Genomic DNA, 21,643 nt, shown 5'->3' with positions numbered 1-21,643 from the left:
AGTGAGTTACTTAATGTACTATATTTGCAACTTAACCATGTCACAAATAGTCACAACATGGAGGTGGTTGAGCACTTACCTCCTCTGAATGCCTACCTGCCTACCTCCTCTGTATTATATGCTCTAAATTACATCTCTACTGTTCAGTGTTTTTTTTTTTCTTTTTCCTTATTTTTTGTTGTTGTTGTTCAGTTGTTTTTCAATCATGTCTCACTCTTCATAACCTCATTTGGGGTTTTCTTGGCAAAGATACTAAAGTGGTTTGCCATTTCCTTCTCCAGTTCATTTTTCAAGTGAGGAAACTGAGGTAAATAGGATTAAGTAATTTATCCAGGGTTACACAGCTAATAAGTGTCTGAGGTTAGGGAGATAAGTCTTCCTGACTCTAGGACTGGAGCTCTATCCACTATACTGCCTGCATTATTGCCCAGGGTGATATAGCTATTAAATGTTTGAGGCTAGATTTGAGCTCTGATTTTCCTCTAGATCCAGAGTCCTATCCACTGTGCCACTATTTGGTTAATACAGCAGTGAGAATAAAGAAAGACTCCCTTGTCTTGAGGTAGCACCTCAGCTGAGCTTTGAAGAAAAAAATCAAAGATTCTAAGATAAAGAGGGGAGAATGTAGTATACTTCAAACAAATTGCTTATAAAATAATAAAGATATCAAACAGTGTATAGACTATTTTCTTCTGTATCTGGAAAGGTGGGAAAGATAGCAAAGTACCATCTTCCAGAAACACAGCCATCTACTTTCAGACTCTGCCTCCTAGGAAGTGCCCAATCCAGCACTCTCCCTGACTGCCCCACACCCCATTCCAGCCAATTGTCTCTCTTCATCTAGTCTTCGAGAGCGGGATAGGGGAAGTGCCCAGAAATTCTAACAGACATTGAGTCTTCCCTGTTGGGAAATGAAGCTTCTGCCTAGCTGTTGTGGAATATATAAATGGACCTCTTGTATGCACAATTAATGCATTGTGTTAACTGAACTTACCAGGAGAAGGATCGGAAATAGGAGCTAGGTGCACCCTCTGTCCAGCAGAACCCACTTCTTTTTTCAGAAATGGAGGGAGATAGCTACCAGTCAGTCTGCCAGATCCTGAATAGCCAGAAACAACTGGTGGACAACAAAGGGAATGAAAGTCCATTAGTGAGGTACCACAAACCATTTTCTGAGGAGCTCACATTCTATTTTGAGGTAATAACATGCATACAATAATAAAGATATAGATAAAAATAATTCCAAAGGAAAGGAAAGTGAGTACTATTATTACTAATAGCTAACATTTATAAAGTACTAGCAATTTATAATAATTATCTCATTTGATCTTCACAACAATCCTGGGAGGTAAATGCTATTATTTCTATTTTACAATTGAGGAAAAAGTGAAGTGTTTTGTCTAGGAAAACATAGCTAGTAAGTGTCTGAATTTGAATTCAGGTCTGACACTTCATTCACTGTACCACCTAGCTGCCTCTTGGAGCTGAATGGAGGTGGAAAGGTTTGATGTAGGAGATGGTGTCCGAGTTAAGATTTGAAGGAAATTAGGAATTTTAAGAGGTGAGAATGGAGGCACTCTAAACATGGAATATAGTTTAGACAAAGACAAAGATGGGAGATGAAATGTTATCCATGATGAACAAGAAAGATACATTTAGCATACAGAGCATGAAATGGGGTACACTATAGGGTTTCATCATATATACAAGTAACATTCAAATTTAATTATATATACTCAGGGGGAAAAAAAGGAAAAGAGAAACAATTTAAAGTAAAACACTCAGTGAGTGGATGATATGAAACCCATATTCTGGTTTCTCATCAGTCTCAGTTCCCCCATGCTTCCATTTGTATGAAAATCTCACTTAGCTGAGGGTCATAAATTTCAGTCTTAGAGGCCATCAAATTCTACTCCTTTATTTTATAATTGAGGAATCTGAGGCACAAAGACATTCAGTTTTTAAATGACTTGTTCTAGGACACATAGCTAATAAGTTTCTAAAACAGAATTCAAAGATAGGTCTTCCTATATAGATATAAGTTCAGCTCTCGATTCTCTTCACCATTCTGTTCCTTCAGGGGATTGCTTTTCCCTATACCATATTCTGAGATTGCCCCACTTAAAACAGAAGAGTAGGGAGAGGGGAACTCAGTAGAGTGAGCACTAAATGGATTGACACTCCCACTTCATGTGCTAGTTGGATCAATACATCCCTTAGAATCAAATCTTATCTGGAATTTACCAGCTTGCCAAGTTCTCTTACTTCTAATGTTCCACAGGCTGTTTAGCATAAAGATTTATGATAGATATGGATAAGAACTAGATCAAATTTGTACCCTCTCTCCCAGATATTAAGGGCCAAAAGTTTCAGAGGTAAATGAATTTACTGCATACTAGATTGTAGATATGATTAGTATAAAATTACAACCATAAGAAGGATTAATAGTTTTCTATGTAGGATAATTTAGAAATACATTTGGCTGAATTGGCATCATCTGACTGGCAATAAGTTTTGTTTCATGTTTTAAATACATGATATTGCATATGTTATTATTGAATTCAGAATTCTCTTATATCATGAAATACTTTGGGAAACCATTCTGTCAGTAATATTTTTAGAAATTAACTTTCCTTTTAATATACATTATGAATTGAGATTTTAAAAGAATGTGATAAAAACAGGTATTTGAAAATATTTAATGGGGTGTATTTTTGTTTAAAATAGATAATCATAACAAGTTAACTATACTAAAGAATTTTAACTTGAAAATTTTTTATGGTCACTTATAAAAATTATGAAAATGTATATGGTGGTATAAAGATATAACTTCAACATATTAATATGAGCCTAATTATCAGATGTTTAATGTATGTCTGAAACAGAATGTGGAGTTCTAATTTGTAAGTAAAGGATAAAAAAATTGTTAACTATTAAGTGAAACATAAGTAAATATACTCGAGCAAACTACGCTGTAGTTAAAGAAATTTTGTTATTTGAGGTAAAAATTCTTGGGAATGCAATTTATTACTGTTTTGAATTTTGATTATAGGGATCATTGTCTGAATGACATGAAATCAGTAGTAGAAAATCATGTTTGCATTCTGCTAGAAGTGAATTTGCATGCCTGGGGAAAGTATTGGGGATGACTTTAGCATGAATCTTATAGACTCATTTTCTTCATTGTGCTGTTTCCTTATGGAACAAGACATTGCCCAACTTGGTTAATCCTTAGCTTTAGCTTTTGGTACTCTATGGCTGTATCGTTAGCTGTCAGATATAATCTGTGACTAGACTCAAACAGAGCTAAGAGAGTTTTTTCCTTGTTATGATATGTCAGTTCAGTCTGTGCCCTTTAGGGAAGGAGTGTTGACATTATTATAACTATATCTCCTTTTCCTCTCATAGAAAATTTCTACAAGGACAGGTGACCAGAAGAAGTCTTATAAATAGAATATTGAATCTATTGATTAATAAATTCATATTGGAATATTTCTGAATTAAGGATACAAGTATGAAAAATCTTACAATTTTAATCTGTACTTGTGGTCAAATTGTAATATAGATATGATATCCTATAAAAGGGGGGATTAGACAAAGTAATAAGACAAAGATGGAATGTAAAAGTTTTCTAATTAAATGGAATGATATAATTTAAGAAAGCAACAGGATTAGTTTTTTTTTTTTTCTCTAAGACCTATATACAAATGTATATAATTGGCTTCCAAATATGTCTAGTATAAAAATTCAAGTTCTGGTTATATTTCCAAAACATGAGTTTTTGAAATTCAATTAAGGGTCTTATATATAAAATTGTATTAATAATGTTAAAGAAAGTGAAATTATTTTTCCATTTCAAAGTATCTGATAATTTTATAAGACAGAAAAGTTCATTTTACATGTTAGACACATGAAATTTTTTTTAAAGATTCTTTTATGGGCATATGATTTAAGTAAAGATAAAAACAGCAAGTGGTATATGAAAAAACCTCTGAAATTCTCTGAAGTTTCAGAATTGGAGAACTACATTCAAGAGATTGTGTTCAAAAGCATTAAGTCTTGTTATTAGCAGCAGATTTTAGCAGAATTACTAGAAACTTCTACAAATGACTTGAAATGAGAGAAGCACCTTTATAGCTACCCTGAGAATGAAAGCCTATTCTAGCATTGTACAAGAGAAGATATCCAGGGATCAGACAACCACATGGGGCATCCAGGACTCAAAATGTACTGAATAAATGGATAGTGGAAGTGAATTACTAGCATACAAAGAGACTTCTTGTTAATTTACATTTAAGTTCTCTGAGTTACTTTACTGACATGTAAATCTCCCTTCTCAAAAGTATGCATTATGAGTTCTTTAAGAAATTTGATCTGTAACCTGACTAAAAAAATTCTGATTATGAATATGTGGGAAAAATCCCTTATAGAACTGACTTATAGAAAAGTGATCCACGGGGAAAGTGGGACATCCACTTCCACATAAATTAAAAGGAGGGAATTGGTATTATTTGTAGAAGGTAATGTTTGAGCTGAGTCTCAAAGTAAATGAAATATTGTTTGAGATGGAAGTGAGAGGTGAAATTCAGGAATGGGAATATTCCTGAAGTTGGAAAGATTGCTTAGGACTTTAAGAACTACCCAGATTTATATTTTATTTTAAAAGTAATAGAGAGACATTGGAATTTATTGTACATGGAAGAGATATGATGAGATGAGCTTTAGAATTATCACTGGGGCAGCTGGGTAGAGTATGGATTGGAGCAATGAGTCTTGAATGAAATAGATGAATTAAGATTCTTTTGTAATAGTCTATGCAAGATTTAATGAGGCAGTTGAACTCAACCAAGATGATGACTATCTGAATCCTCAGGCGGCATCTGATGTGAGAGATGCTGTATAAAAATATTAAGATTTGGCAATTTACTGAATGTATTAAAATTCGGCTTTAAAAAGTGATGAAAATGGTCATAAATTTTGACCCAGAGATCCTATTACTTGATTACCTCTCTAAGGGGATGAAAGACAGAAACTTCCTATGTACACCAAAAGATTCATGGTAGCACTTAAAGTAGCAAAGAAAAAGAAAGTATCTTATCAATTGGGGGAATTGCTAAAGAAATTGTGGTATATGAATGGAACCATGTTATAAGAAATGGTGATTACAAAGAATCGGGAGAGGGACTAGAAAATATATACGTAAAGATACAGAGTAAAGTAAGGAGAACGTGGAAAACAACATGCTCAATGACTATATGGAAAAAACAATAACAAAGAAACTGAACAGCATGTAATTAGGATGACTAATTGTCATTAGGAAAGATATTAAAAAATTCACTTCCCTACTTTTTTTTTTCAGAAGGAAGGTCCTATGAGTACAGAAAGTTACATAATCTGTTAGATTTAACTGATATGTTTCTTAGCTTTGGCATAATATTTTGATTTTTTTCCTGTTCTTATTCTTTGTTACAAAAATAGCTCACTGGTTAGAGGACGAATACATTTCACAACAAAAGTAATATAAAAACAAAAGACAGAATTACAAAATGAAAATTTTTTAAATAAATTTTAGAAGGAGATGGTGTCTGAAAACTGGATTTTTATTTCCTGACTCGTTTAAAATATAAGAATGACAAACTTTTAAATAGTAATATAACGATTGTATTTAAGACTAGAATTTAATCTTCTGGACCAAGTCTTAAATCATAAGAAAAGCTTTTCTGTCAGAAAGGAATGTATCTAACAAATGATGATCAAGAAATATATTTTCTAGGGATCTTGTGAATCTGATCAGAAAAGCATTACAATGGGAGATGGAAGGGAAATAAGAGTGAAGAGGTCCTGAGTAGCTAGGTAGACCTTTGCTGAGAAAGCCTGAATCACTAGGTAGATATTAGCTGAGAAATCACTGAATCACAATCTGAAAGTTTAGTTATTCTCTGAGGCAAGCTGGGAGGAACACTGATTGGATGAGCTCAACTTTAAGTGGGCCTTTCATTCTTAAATAGATTTTTTGTTCAAGAGGACTTTTGATTACAATCCTATGCAAGGGGAGGTCTCCAGAAACCCCACCCTATTGTATCCAATCAGAAAGCCAAGTTATGATGTCAAATCCTTGAGGTTATATTTCCCTTATAAAAGAACTGCTCATACTGTAGTCTTTGCTAATTCTTTTTAGGGTGCTAAATTCCCTTTTAGATTTAGCCCACCATACCATAATCCCCTTCCCCTGCTAACTGCCTTCTAGGATTAATCTGTTGACTTTTCTATGAATTTAACCTGCCACTGGCATGCTTACATTTCCTGGCATCTTCCCTTTAATGGCTCCTTCTTCCTGATTGTGAGTTCCACTAGAGGACTCCTCTTTCTGTTGAGTTTGGGAAAGGGGGGCCCAAAAGTTTGGAGCCCCAGACCAGTGTTGCAAAGTATCTCAAAAAAATTTGCAGGCTTGAACCCATCTACTTAGTCAAGGGGCAAAGCTTTATTGCAATAGTAATGCCATTACAAAGTGGGTTGTAAGGGAATTCAGCAGAGAACAGAAACAAGGAGATGCATTTATCCAGCTTTCAATCATAGATATGCTAACTCTATGGCTCATAGGTAGGAGGAAATGGTCTCTGGAAGGAGTGGTTCTCGACTGACCAGATTATTACTGAATATTACCAGTCAGCAATGAATTGAGGAGTGGTCTTATTCACTATTGTCTCAGGATCTGTAAGAGTTTCCTAAAGTCAGAAGCTATCTTACTAAGGAATGGTCAGAATTAGACAGATTGGATGTGAGAGTTTCCTGAGGCAGAAAATCTAGAATCACTGACTTATTGCCAGACAGAAGCCCCCCATAAATTGGGGGACCATAAAATCATATTATATCATTTTTCCTTGTTAATTGGTAAAATCCTTTTTGCTTGCTAAAGATTATGAATTTAAACTGCTCTTAGCAGTGTTATAAAATCTTTGCCCCTTGATTTGAAAACCTATTTTTTTGGAAGACTTATGATAATCCATAACATATATATATATATATATATATATATATATATATATATATATTTCCCCCCCCAAGACAACTGGGGTTAAGTGACTTGCCCAGGGTCACACAGCTAGGAGGTATTAAGTGTCTGAGGTTACATTTGAACTCAGATCCTCCTTATTTCAAGGTTGGTGCTCTATCCACTGCGCTACCTAGCTGCCCCACTCCAATATACTTTTGGGTCTCACCCCATATCCCCATCATTTTGGTGGTAATCTCAATATTCTGATGAGCTGGTATGGGAAGAATCTTACTGAATCCTATACAATTGCTCTTCAACAAGAGCAATAATTCATAGGAGGTGATGCTTAAGAAGAGAGAAAGAAATCTCATGATCTTAAATTTATGTATATGCTTAAAATATAGATAATTCTATGACAAGGTTAATTGAATTTCCAATAGCAGTAAACAAATTCAACCTCATAGTTGGATGGAATTCATAACTGGAAATTTTCCCTTTAAAGATAAATTTTAATCAAAAGGAGAAGAAGTAAATTTTACATTAAGAAGGTATGTTCACATGAGAAAATGTAGAAATTAGTAGGGGAAGGATGGCAGAGAACATTTAAATGGAAAAATCAACTGAGATAGAAAGAGAAGGAATATTGTCAGTATTTTCTACAGACTACCCAAGAGAAGGTGCTAAGTGGAATACATTAAAATATGGAAGGGCAAAAACAAGAGCATTGACTGCATTAAGAGCTTTAATGAATTTGCTAAATCCAGTGTAATTGCTTGTTACCTTTGGACATTTCATTATTACTTACCTGAATTCATTCTGCTGATTCCTGATACTGACCCTGAAGATTTTCCAGAGAGACTAGATCCAGACCATGAATTAGGTGGAAGAAAATCCTTGCCCTGATTTGGAAGTATACCATTTCTAATAGGTATGCCTAAGAGGAAACAATTAAAAGCAAATTGTATATTTAATCTTACATCAGGGTTCAGAAAAGCAGTAATATAAAAGCAAAACAATTAATTTCCTACAAAACCATTCATGAAAAGTTGCCAAGTCTTGTTGACTTTTATCTCCTTATCTCTACTATATTTCTTTGGATAAATGTATATATTTTACACACATACACACTTTACTAGCTATTTCCATATGGAACTATGGTATGCAAAGAGAAGCTTTTCTGGATAGTCATCAGATTTGGATTAGAAAGTGAGAATAAGAAAGAGAGTATGCAACCAAGATAAATGATTTGTCAGTGGTTAAATAGGTGCTACTATCTGGTCATTTTTCAGCCATGTCCACCTCTTCATAATTCCATTTGGGGTTTTTTTTTGGCAAAGATATTGCAATGGTTTGCCATTTCCTTCTCTAGCTCATTTTACAGATGAGAAAACTGAGGCAAACAGGATTAAGTGACTTGTTCAGGGTCACACAGATGGTGTCTAAGGCTGGATTTGAATTCAGTTAAACTCATCTTCCTGATTCCAGGTTTTGCATACCATGTAGTGTACCACCCAGTTGCCTTTAACTAATAAATGTCAAAGGCACCAACTTTAAATCTTCCTGAATTGGCTTCCTGAACATATTATCTCTCTGCCTTTGACTCAATATACTTAATCTAACTGGTAACCACTCAGTTAAACCTATGTTTGACCTATATAACAGAAAAGATTTTTAAGAGCAGTATATCATAATTTTTGTGACTGTTTCTTAGTAGGCAACTAGATGGCACAGTGGATAGAGTGCTGGGCCTGGAGTTAAGAAGACTCACCTTCCAGACTTTAATTCTAGCCTCCGATACTATGTGACCCTAGACAACTCATTTAATTCTGCTTGACTCGTTTTCTCCATTTGCAAAATGAGGCAGAGGAGAAAATGACAAATCACTCCATTATCTTTGCCAAGTAATCCCAAACAGGGTCATGAAGAATCAAACATGACTGAAAAATGACTGAACAACAAAAATATCTATTACTATTTCCTAGATGAAATATAATTTCTTAAACGGCTAAAAGGCAGATAACTTGGATTTGTACATTGGAAGACTACTTTGAAGATTTTCCTAAACAGATCAAAAGATAGTTCTTTCCTTTATTCTGAGAATATTATTCCAGCTAGAGCTTCCGTTTCTCATTAGAAACATGAATGTCAATAGTTACTTTTATAAGGATTTGTTTCATGTGTTCAACTTTCTCCCATTTTTCTTAAAAAAGATGGTCATCAACTCTTTTAAAAATATAGTCCCACATTCTTATTTTTATACCTAAATCTAACAGAAGGAAAATGGAAATCGAATGGGTTTTTTGCTCACTGAACTTTAAATGGCAGATCATGATGACATATAAGTAGGTAGTCATGAGAATACTCCATAAGATATCCATGTTCAAATTTCCCATCTTAGTCCAACTATGTGGCATAGGATGGGCCGTAAGACTCATGGATTTCAACAACTATTCTTTTAGTGTTTTCATTTGTTATTACATAGTCCACTAAAGATTTGTCTTGCTATCCAAAGTAGATTTTTTTTTTTGGACAAGAAACATCATTGATTTTTCATCAACCAATCAATCAATAGGTATTTATTAAGTGCCTATAATGTTAAAGATAAATAATTTCTATTTACCAGGCAAGTATCTAGAGTGCTTCAAGTAATGCTGCTTGGCTACAGATCGCAGTGTTGGAGTGTCTTGTCGCTGATAGGAAGTATGGGTGGGTGCACTATTGCCAGTACCTATGGGCTCTGAAGGCTTCAGGTCCAAAACACTCTCAAATCTGTAACAAAATAACATGCTTTATTTTAGCACCAGAGTAATGATCTTTACAGAATAATGATCTTTACAGTGATTCTCACCAGTCTAAGATCACTACTTTGGGTATCTCTGATTTTGTAATGGTGATGCTTTCCACAAACATTTATCAAAGCCCCCATACCACTCAATATATGGCCATAGCCAGCTGATAAGATAAAAGATTTATCTTCTTGCAACCCAGTTACAGGTAATAAATGTCTGAATTTAGCTAAGATGGTCCTTAGCAAAATAAAAATAAATCCATTACCAGAGTTAGTCCTAGAAATCTTTCCAACTGGGGAAAACATGGCAGGGCTTGTATACCATATTCATTAAGTCTGAGAAATGATAGCACAAATGAAATAAAAATAAGGAAAAATTCTAATATAAAACTTGCCTACAGAGAGTTTCATCACTCTGTCTTTTCTTATTTTTTAGATCAGTCCTGGTGAGGGAAGGGCTGAAATCAAGATCATCCAAGTCACCCCAATCATCAGAATCCTTTGTTGACCTGGAAACATGGCCCCACCTCCTACTCTTTGGTTTAATTTCACCATTTGGGTGTTCCATGCCAGCCAAAATTTTCTGTAAACACACAAAGGGGAGAGGGGAAGAAAGATAACCTTCAGTATAAAAAGTTCTTCTCAAAGATTCATTAGTGTTTCCCACCCACTGTCAGATTATTTTTATTAATTTTCATATTTGCTTATCTGCACAAATGCGCTTTCCTCCTTCCCACTAGAACAATGTAGACTCCTTGAGGACTAGGACTATTCTGCTGTTAGAACAACAGACCTAGAACAATATCTGACACATTATAGCCTCTAAATTAGTCTGTTATTAATAATAACAAGCAGTACTTAACGCTTTTAAGTCTTCATATATGACCACATTTGATCTTCATAACAATCTGTAAGGTTGGTGCTATTACCTTCATCTTACAGATGAAGAAACTGAGGCTAAAAGAGGTCAAGTAAAGTCCACAAGTATTTATCAAGTACCTATTATATGCATGGTAATGTGTGATTTGCTCACGATTATATATCTAAATAAGTGTCTGAAGCAGCATCTGAATTGACTTCTGACTCAAAGTTTAACACTCAATTCATTATACTACCGACCTGCATAGTTACTGCATCCCCTTATCACCAAATCAATGATACTAGATTTAAAGATGGAAAGGCTTGAAGACTTACTACATAGATCAGTCAGGGTTTCTTAAACTTTTTCCACTCATGACCCCTTTTTGCCCAAGAAATACATTTTGATGGCCCTTCGAGAAATGTCTTCAAAATTAAAAAGGATTTGCAAAAATAGGATGAGGGGTTAAAACTGTTCTTTTTTCATTTTATATAGAGGGAAACTTTAGTTCTAGAGAGGTTACACAGGTTTTCTATAAGTGAATTCAGGTTTTCTGACTTCAAATCAAGCATTCTTTCCAATACATTGCTTCTCTAATAAGAACAGGACTGGGGCTATTGCATGCAATTACAATGAGATAGAGGAAATTTTTTTTGGAAGAGGATTCTTAGACTTATTATCTTGATCTTGGATAATACAGATTATATCATTTCTCTACTATGGAAGACTAATTACATTAAAAATGAATTTGTAAAAAGTTAGAAATGAGTCTTTACAACTTTAGGAAGACTAGCTTTTCATTCTATGCTTATTTATTCAAATTAACACAATTCAGATTGATCACTATTTATGCAAGGACATACAAATCTGGTACAGAGGTCTATGTAACCATTGTGCTAATTGAGCGTGAAAGAGAACACACAATATTCTCCCCTCTTCCCTAGAGAGACAATTCTTATTAACAACTATTTGTTACCAATGCCTTCATTTATTGGTTGTTATTAAAATGTTCCAGTCATTTCCAACTCTTCATAACCCCATTTTGAGTTTTCTTGGTAAAGACACTACAATTGTCTGTCTTTTCCTTCTCCAGTTTATTTTACAGATGAGGAAACTGAGGCAATGATAATAATAAAAATAACTAATGTTTATATAGCATTTACTATGCTTTGTACTAGACATTTTATAATTATTTCATTTGATCCTTACCACAACCTTGGGAGGCAAGGATTAGTATGATTCTTATTTTACAAATGAGGAAACTGAGGCAAATAGAGATTGACTTGTCCAGGGTCATATAGGTTGGTTGAAAACAGGTCTTTCTGGGTCTAGGTCGAGTCTTCTGCCCATTGCCCCACCTACTTGTATTCCCCCTTATCTCTTATCTCCTCAACCAGAACATAAACTTCTCTAAAACCAAGGACCACATTTTCTACTTCTTTTATATTCTCTTCAGTGTTGAAAATAGTGCTCAACATACCAGAGGTTCTCAGTAAATAACCAATATTGAATGAATAAGAATAACTACTGTGCATGAGTATTAAAAAAATAAAATTATAGAATCATAAAATTTTATAGCTGGAAAAAGGCACTTTGAGGGCCACCTAGGTCAACCTGAAAAATAAAGACCTGTACAATGTATCCAAAGGCTCATTTAGTCTTTGAAGACTTCCACTGAGGGAAATCCTATTATCTATCAAGGATGCCCACTTTCTTTCTGTTTGGAAGTACTTCCTTATATCAAGATGAAATTTGCTTCTACTCAAAAGGGTTAAATGAGTTAGCCAACATCACAGAGCTGACTATCATTATCAATCTAATACCAGTCAGTTTTCTCTTAATACCACATTGCCTCCTCTCATCATCATTTTAAAAATGGAAGATACCTACAATTCACAAATTAGGAAACAGCTGCTTCATGGATGATTGAATAATTAATTGAATGAAATAAGTTAAATTTGTCTCTTTGTAATTTAGACACAGCATGTTATAGTGCATAGAAAAGAGTTGGCCAATATCAGACAGTGAGTTAGGGTTGGTAGCTAGGTGGTGTAGTGGATAGAGTGCTGAACCTGGAGTCAAGAAGACTCTTCTTCTTGAGTTCAAATATGGAGTCAGGAAGCCCTGGGTTCAAATTTTGCTTGAGTATTTAATAGCTGCATGACATTAGATAAGTTACTTTGCTCCTCTGTCCTTAGTTTCCTCTTCTGTTAAAGGAAGATTCCCTCTAGTTTCTCTAACATTCCCTTTAATTTGACATTTATAATTTTTCAACTTGCCCAAGATCACACAGCTAATAGGTTGTCTGAGGCTAAATTTGAAATCATGAGATGAGTCTTTCTGAGCCATCTAGCCGCCTTCTTTTATTATTGTTGGCATTTGTGGGAAATGAATGAAAGTTTAAAAAAGAGAGAGAGAGCATTTTGTTTACTATTGTCTTTGCCATTCTTTAAGCTACAAAATTATAAATGTTAAGCTAACTTAAGCCAGGAATAAGTATTTTAATGCTAGCTTAAAGAATGGCAAAAACAATGGGCAAGTCACTTATTGCTGTATGCCTCAGTTTTCTTATCTGCAAAATGAACTGAAGAAGGAAATGACAAACCATTCCAGTTTCTTTGCCAAGAAAATCCCCAAAATGGGATCATGAATGGTAATGAAAATAGGACCGAATAACTGAGAAAGGGATTTTAAAAAGTTCCCTTACATTCTGAGGAATCTTGTGGAGGGCTGGAAATAGCATTGGACCAGGCTGGTCCTCTTCATTCTGTATCTCAGGATCTGTTGTGGCAGCCTCTGACTTGTATGGGTATATGAAATGCTGGGGGGGCTGGCTTGGCTGGTGTGGTCGAGAAGAAATCCGGGGATGTGGTTTGGCGGGGGGATTTGCAGGAGGTACAGGTTTAAAATGGGATGGTGGTCCCATTTTCTCATGAAATTCTTTCTGTTGTTTCCCCATTTCCTGAAGGCTATGGGAAGTGCTGCCTAGGGGATGTCCAATCTGAAAGTAGGGATATCGAAGTGCCTGAAATTAATAAAATAGACACAGTTAGATAAAGGATCATTCTTCCTGGGACAGTGTTCAAAGGTTCTCCCCAAGTTTCTTAAGTGTTCTTATACCATGGTGAGGTTGGTAACAACAGCAACAATATCTAGCATTTATACAGCAAAGTCAAGAAACTGTTTTATATATATATTTTTTAATATGGGCATTGCACCTGTCCAATACAGTTTCAAACACGTCATGTCGCCCTGAGCAAGTAGCTTCACCTGTTTGTCTGTTTCATCATTTGTAAAATGGGGATAATAATTATCTATCTCCCAGGTTGTTTTGAGGATCAAATGAGTTTAGCATAACAGAAACTATGTAAATGTTAGCAATTTATCTCATTTAATTATCACAATAATCCTATGAAGTAAATGTCATTAAAAGTAACAACCATAATAATAATCATGGCTAGCATTTGCATAACATGTTTTAATTTTCAGAGTACTTTATAAATATTATTGTATTCAACCCTCATAACAACACTTCAAGGTAATTTCTATTATTATCTCCATTTTACAGATGAGGAAACAGAGCAAAGATTCTTAATCTGATACTTGTAAACTTAAAAAAAATTAAGTTATTATGATAACTGTATATCAATATAATATATTTCTTTTATAATCCTATATATGTTAAAACGTTATTCTGAGATGGGATCCATGGGCTTCAACCATGCTGCCAAAGAAATCCATGAAAAACAAAAGTCAAGAAACCATAGTCTAGATCTAAAATTTCACTACTGCAGGAAAGTCTTGATGTGGAATTTCTATCCAACAACAAAGACTGCCAATTCATCTATAACTTACAGTCCTTTTTTTTTAAAAAAAAAATGATATTTTACCCAATTAGATGTAAAAATAATTTTTAATATTCATTAAAAAATTTTTGAGTTCCAAATTTTCTCCCTCACTCCTCACATCCCTCCTAAAAATGGTAAGTTCTTTGAAAGAGTATAACATAGTTTTAAGAGAATTGTAGGGTATAAATGACTTACCCAGAAACATATATAGCTTGTAAGTGTCTGAGACAGAACTTAACCATGCCAGTTGCTTGACTAATACTTACAAGTCCTTTAAAGTTACAAAGTGCTTAACATACATTAGTATTTCACTTGGGGCCTAGATTGGTACTACAACTATGATTATCTCACTCCCATTTTACAGAGGCTCATAGAGATTATGATTAAAGTCACATAGCTATTATCAGAAGCAGGTTTCAAGTGAGTGTCTCTCTGACTCTAGGTCTATCACACTTCCCTATATGAGTCATAATTATAAAACAGATTTAAGGGAACTAACAATGGCCCTCATCTATTTCAGTGCAGTCATATTAATGTTGCCAGATACTGTCCCCATGGAGCTTTCCCTTTCTAAGATAACTAGAATACTCCAAATAGTAAACTCCTATGACTTAAGATCTTATCATGGCTTTTCTATGTACCAGTCATAAATATTTTTTATATTATCCACTATCAACAATTATTGAAATCAATATTGAAAAGCAGATCAGATTGAGACTATAGTTTTACACTCTATTTCTTGTTTCATCAATGATTTCCCATATTTTCTTTTTTTCTTCTTTTATTTTGTGTCATAAATATATCACTTGAGCCATCTGAGTCTCTTTCCATATTTTCTTATAATGGAAAAAGAAACACAGTCTTACCACACAATGAAATGATACTGAGGCTTTCTAAAAATCTGTCCTGCTAAATAAACATCATAGAAAAACTGTCTCATGTCAGTGACATTTTGGCCACTGACAACTATTGGAAAATTATTATGCAAAATCAGAATTACAGAACATTAGAAATGGAAGGGACTACTGCCCCCAGAAAGCATCCTATTGTTTTTAGGACAGCTCATTTTTTAAAAAAAAAAGTTTTCCTGACTACCAAGCCAAAAATGTTTTTGCAACTTCTACCCACTGCTCCTAAATTCTTCCCTTCCAAACCACCTTTAATCTCTCTTTCTCCTTTCTTTTTTTTGTCTTTTCTTTTTTCTTTTCATCCCTTCAAAAACTAAGAAACTACTATCACATAGCACCTGAGTCATCATCTTCTACAGGCTAAACAGCAATAATTTCTTCAATTGATGCTCATATGGCATGATCTTCACACTATTTACCATCCTGGCTATTTTTCTCTGGATGTCCTTCTCCAAATGGTTTCTTCTAGATAGCTCCTTGTTGAAAGATTCATAGATTTAAAGCTGGGAAGGATTTTAGGAGCTATCTAGATAGCTTGGATTGATTTCTTAAGTTCTAGACTTTTACATTATAATTTGTTTTAAAAATGGAAACTGCTCTAAAAAGTACCACACATTTATTTTCTTCAGTCTATTTATTGCAAGGAAGGAAGCTGATTTCATTTTTTCTGTTTCACTTGACCTTTTTCTTGCTGAATTGTGAAAGAGGAATACCCTTTACCATGTCAAGAATCTGTGCTAATATATCTGGAACTAACTGAAAACCCACTACTTCATTATTAAAAAGGAACACCTGCTGACATAACATCAAGACACAATTTCCCCTAAGTTGTCTTTAATGATTTTACTTTGAACATTGGCATTCCAGGCCCAGTAACATTAAAAATTAATGTCATAATTATATGGAAAACCCTATATAGGGCCTGCATCAAACTTCTCATGAATCTCTTTTATAAAAATATTTTGTTTCACTTGTTACAGGGAAGGGAAGAAAAAGAACAAAAAATAGTTGCAAATACAAATGTTATTTTTTTGAGGTAGAGACTCCAACTACTTTATAATTTGCTGCCCTCAGATAAAACCCAAGGCACAAAAAAAATCCAGAAAAACTTTATCTTATCCTATATTCTTCTCTCACACTAACCTGATGGTATTTTATTATTAATTAACAAATTATTCGTCATTTTACAGCTATTATTACCTATTACTCAATCTCCCAGGCCCTCAGTCTTACAACTGAGATATCATCCTCACTATCTCTCACATGTCATATCCAATCTGTTGCAAATACTATTGATTTCCCCTTTGCTACAATTCTAAAACACACTACCTTTGCTCCCTAACATGATCACCATTCTGGGGCAGGCCCTTATCATTTAACCTATGGACCACTGCTAAAGAATCTAACATTCTTCAGTCTCTCCCATTCTGATCTATGCTCCATTCAGCTGTCCCAGTGATTTTCCTAAAATCCCACATTCTCCCAGTCATCTCCAGTGACTCTCTATCACTTCCAGGATCAAATACAAAATTCTGTTTGACATTCCAGTCCCTTCATAATATACTTCCATATATATGTGTGTGTGTGTGTGTGTGTGTGTGTGTGTGTGTGTATTTGTATATACATATATATACGCACATATGTATGTATATTATAATAAAATTTTCTATGTGTATGTATGTGTATACATACATATATATAATACACATATAAAATCAAATACAAAATTCTGTTTGACATTCAAAGCTCTTCATAGTATACTTCAATATATATATATATATATATATATATATATTACCAATTTGTGTGTGTATATATATATATATATACACACACACACACATACATATATGTATGTATATACACATAGATGTAGAATCAAATACAAAATTCTGTTAGACATTCAAGGCCCTTTATAATATACTTTATATATTATATGTATACACACACACACACACATATGTATATACATATTCCCAAAATATTATCTCCCCCTTTCCAGTCTTCTTATACTTTTGTACACTTTCATGCAGTGACACTGGTCTCTTTGCTGCTCCACGAACAAGACATCCTATCTCCTGATTCTCTGGTTGTCCCCATGGATGTAATGCTCTCCCCTCCTCATCTCCACGTACTGGCTTCCCTAGTTCCCTTTAAATCCAAACTAAAGTACTACCTTCTTACAGGAAGCCTTTTCTAACCTCTCAACTCCAGTGCCCTCCCTTTTTAAATTATTTCCTTTTTAGGAAATTCCTTGTGACCAAGGACTGACTTTTGCTACTTTTTATACTTAGCACAATGTCTAGCACATAGTAGGTATTTAATTTACAAATGTTTAATGAATTACTAATTGTAGAACAGGAGCTGCTTTGCATTGGTTGAGGGAGTTTCCTCATCACAAGTTGCTACACTGATAAAATTATACTTCTAGTTAAAAAAAAATGAACAGATTATTTCTTTCTTTGAAGAAGGAGCACATGTATGTATGTGCTCAATTGTTTAGATCAGTTTAAGCCAATAAAACCAATAATATACATTTAATAGATGAAATAGTTACTATTAGCTTTAGAATTTTAAATGCCTAAAAACCTCAGGGAATCTTCTTCAAATTAGGATCCAGTTATTCTAAACCAAAAACTATTGTTCTTTATATCATCATCATTATTATTTAATATTTGATAACATGTATAATGTCTCTATTTTTTTAACACAAAACCAAAAGAATTTTGTTTTTGTATTAAAAAATCTTCCCTGTAATCATTATAAACTTAGTATTTTAAATGACTACATTTTACCTATGAGCACATATGGGATTCAATACATTTCATTCAAAGCACCAATAAAAGCAATTCTAATTATATTTGTAGAATTAAATGGAATATTTTACAATAAATAATGGGTCAACCTTGGAGCTAGGGACCCCAGGATTCAAGTTCCGATTCTGCCATAAAATAGCTGGATAAGCATTAGACAATCTGCTTAACTCTTTGGTGCCTCAATCTCAAAGACTTACAAGTCAATCACAATTTCAATTAATGGAAATAGTTTCTATATGAGAGGAAAGGGGTCTTTTCCCACCCTACTCCCAAAAATGCTGATGTTAATGAAATTATAGGTCTGGACAAAAAAAAATCATAAAAAAACCAAGAAAAACTTTCCACATCAATGATGAAATATGTTATAAGAAAAATATTGAGTAATGAAATATGAAGGAAAACCTGACTAGCTGTTGGTCGCTTTTTGGGATCCCACTGCAACATGTCTCTCATGAGCTGAATTGCCTCACTGCTGGCATTTGGAATCAGAGACTTTAAATTATTAGGGATGCACTGAGGCCAGCGGAAGTTCATGGAATTAGAAAGTTGGTATCCTTCAGGCCAGTCATTCTGAAAAGAAAAAAAAAACCTTGCTTAGTTGATGATCAAGGGGAGAAAGACAGAGAGAGAGAGAGAGAGAGAGAGAGAGAGAGAGAGAGAGAGAGACAAAGAGAGAGAGCTAGAGAGAGATACTAAATATCAATATGAAATAAAAATATTACTTATTGCAAAGCAATGTCCCAAAGCATCATACATTCTATATATGCCCACAATTTTAGGTAGAAGCTAGCCTTGAAAGATAATCTTTAAGAACAAGACAAGAATATGGTTGATAAGATTATAAAAGACAATATTAACTGTTCTTTTCTTTCTCAAAGAAGATAGCTACTGAAAATTAATAATAAAAGCTAGCATTTTAATAAAACTTTAAGGTTTGTTAGGTACTTAAAATATGTTATCTCATTTGATACCGGAGGCAGTGTGTCTAGTAAGAAGAACACTGATTCTCGAATTGTAGGCTCAGCTTCAAGTCTCACTTTTGACATCTGCTCTCTATGCAACTTCAGGAAAGTCACAACTTCCCTGAATCTCAGTTTCCAATTCTGTAAAGTGAAAGGATTGGATTAAGTGGTCTCCAAAGTCACCTTCAAGTCTAGTTCTTTAATCATTTCTCTAATTATTTTTGTTTGAACACAGTTGTTGTAGGGTACAAACTCTTTAAGATACTCTCTGGAAAGAATGGGGAACTAGGTAGTGCCATAATACATAGTGTGCTATACCAAGAGTCAGGAAGACTTCATGAGTTCAAATGTGTCCTGTAGACACTAGCTGTGTGACCCTGGGCAGGTCACTTAAACCTATTTGCCTCTCTAAATCTTCATCTGTAAAAGGAGTTGGAAAAGGAAATGGAAAATCATTTCAGTATCTTTGCCAAGAAAAAAAAAATGGGTTCACAGAGTCAGAATTGAAACAACTGAACAAACTGGAAAGAATATAAACTTTTCCTAAAAGCAGGTACTATTGCACTTTGTTGATAAAATCCCCATCAACTAGTGGAGTGCCCTGGCATATAACACGTGCTTAATAAATGTCTCTTGGATGATTATAACCAATAGAATTGGACAAGCACCAATCTTAAAATCTACACAAGCTGTAGCAATACAATTCAATTCAATTTAAATACCTATTCTATTAAGTTCAATAAGCATTTATTGAGTGCCTAATAGGTACAAGGCATTGTGTTAGGAGCCTGGAAATTCAGAAAACAATCCCTGCTCAAAAGATACTACATTTTATAATGGGAGAATATAACATTTAGACAGATCACTAGTTAAGGGATGATTATGTGGAAGAGCCCCTAAGAACCATCTATTCAAAATCAGGGCTTCTTAAACTTTTTCCAGTCCCAAACCCTTTTTGCCAGAAAAAGTTTTACTTGACCCTAGGTATATAGATATATAAAATAAGTATACAAATCAAATATTTACTAATAATAAATCATAATTTCATGACCCCCACATTCAGTTATATAACCCCATATGAAGTCATGATCCACACAGTTTAAGAAGCTTTTGTTTAAATTCCAGTAGACTTGGGATGGAAAATGCCATCCACTCCAAAGAGAGAACTATGGCAACTGAATATGGATCAAAGGATAGTATTTTCACCTTTTTTTGTTGGTTTATTTGTTTTTTTCTTTCTCATGATTTTTTACCTTTTGATCTGATTTTTCTTGCACATTGTGACATATATGGAAATATGTTTAAAAAATTGTACATATCTAACCTATAAAAAATTACTTGCTACCTTGGAGAGGGATGAGGTAAGGGAGGAAGGGAAAAAAATTGAACTTAAAGTCTTACCAAAAATGAATGTTGAAAACTGTCTTTACATGTATTTGGAAAAATAAAAGACTATGGAAAATTTAAAAAGAAAAGAAAAAGAATTTTTTTGTCTAAATACACTCTGGAAATTAAGTGATTTGCCCAAGATTACACATGTAGTTAAGTGAAAAAGCTGAGATTTGAATTTGAGTCCTTTGACTCCTTTGACTCCAAACCTAGCCCCACACAAATACAAGGTAATTGGAGGATCTAGAGAATATCAGAACTTTATTGAATATAGCTAATAATAGCTAATTGAAATATGTTGGATATATGATTTGCCTTGCAACATGACAAAAACCATTTAAAGGACCACGGTTCCACAGTATTATTCATTACAAAAATGACTAAATGATCAGAATGAGAATATACAGAAGCAACAAAGATATTCTACAAATACTCCATTGCTCTCTAGTTCACAATTGCCTTTCCTACTTCCTCTTCTTCTGTATTTTCTGAGAGCTCCTGTTAGCAAGCTGCTATTTTATATCTACTGACACCTCACTGCTATCTCCACTAGCTGTAAACAGACAGGTTGTTTGTTTGCTTTGTTTTAAAGTTGGTTCAGTAGCCCAAAATGAATGCTGGACATTCTGCTGGACACCCTGATTTAAAACAAAATGACCTCTATCACCAATTCTGGGGGCTAAGTGTTGGGAATGGGAAACATATTTATGGACTGAGGCCCTTCTCCTTCCTCCCAATTTGTGTTAACCAACCAAGGAGCAGAAGACAGAAGACCAGAAGTGTCATGGAATGAATAGATCACCACCAGAACAAGCTAGAAATTTAGAATTTATTTAGAATCTATCTAGAATAAAATAGAATTATTTTATATGATTGACTGTAGCTTCTACATGAGGAGAATCCAGAGAGTTTTTCCCTTGGCCAGATGCAGGTAAGTTTCCTGGGTCCCAAACTCCCCCAGGGCAGAGACTTTCTGAATCTTTTTAGTCCATTGGTAGGCATATCTTATTCTTTGGCAATGTCAGGTATAGGCAACAATATGAAAATTATGGAACTTGAGAATATATAGTAATTGTTCA

General features: G+C 34.2%; 1 protein-coding gene across 6 annotated transcripts in view; it reads right to left on the bottom strand.

The window, feature by feature from the left end:
- The window catches only part of CILK1 (ciliogenesis associated kinase 1), an 84,497-nt gene that overhangs the window by 5,149 nt on the left and 57,705 nt on the right, over positions 1 to 21,643 (bottom strand). For all 6 annotated transcript variants that reach the window (XM_012549127.3, XM_023503036.2, XM_031964721.1 and 3 more), the window contains 6 exons: positions 18,616 to 18,783; positions 13,349 to 13,666; positions 10,178 to 10,365; positions 9,615 to 9,763; positions 7,800 to 7,928; positions 995 to 1,117 (listed from right to left, as the gene is read on the bottom strand). In XM_012549127.3, the coding sequence (XP_012404581.1) occupies positions 995 to 1,117; positions 7,800 to 7,928; positions 9,615 to 9,763; positions 10,178 to 10,365; positions 13,349 to 13,666; positions 18,616 to 18,783 (1,075 nt within the window). The remainder of the gene's footprint in view (positions 1 to 994; positions 1,118 to 7,799; positions 7,929 to 9,614; positions 9,764 to 10,177; positions 10,366 to 13,348; positions 13,667 to 18,615; positions 18,784 to 21,643) is intronic.

Source organism: Sarcophilus harrisii, chromosome 4 (genome assembly GCF_902635505.1).
Source record: "Sarcophilus harrisii chromosome 4, mSarHar1.11, whole genome shotgun sequence".
NCBI classification, from domain to species: domain Eukaryota; kingdom Metazoa; phylum Chordata; class Mammalia; order Dasyuromorphia; family Dasyuridae; genus Sarcophilus; species Sarcophilus harrisii.
The sequence above is the reverse complement of the archived record's forward strand: the minus strand, read 5'-3'. Positions and strand labels throughout refer to the sequence as shown.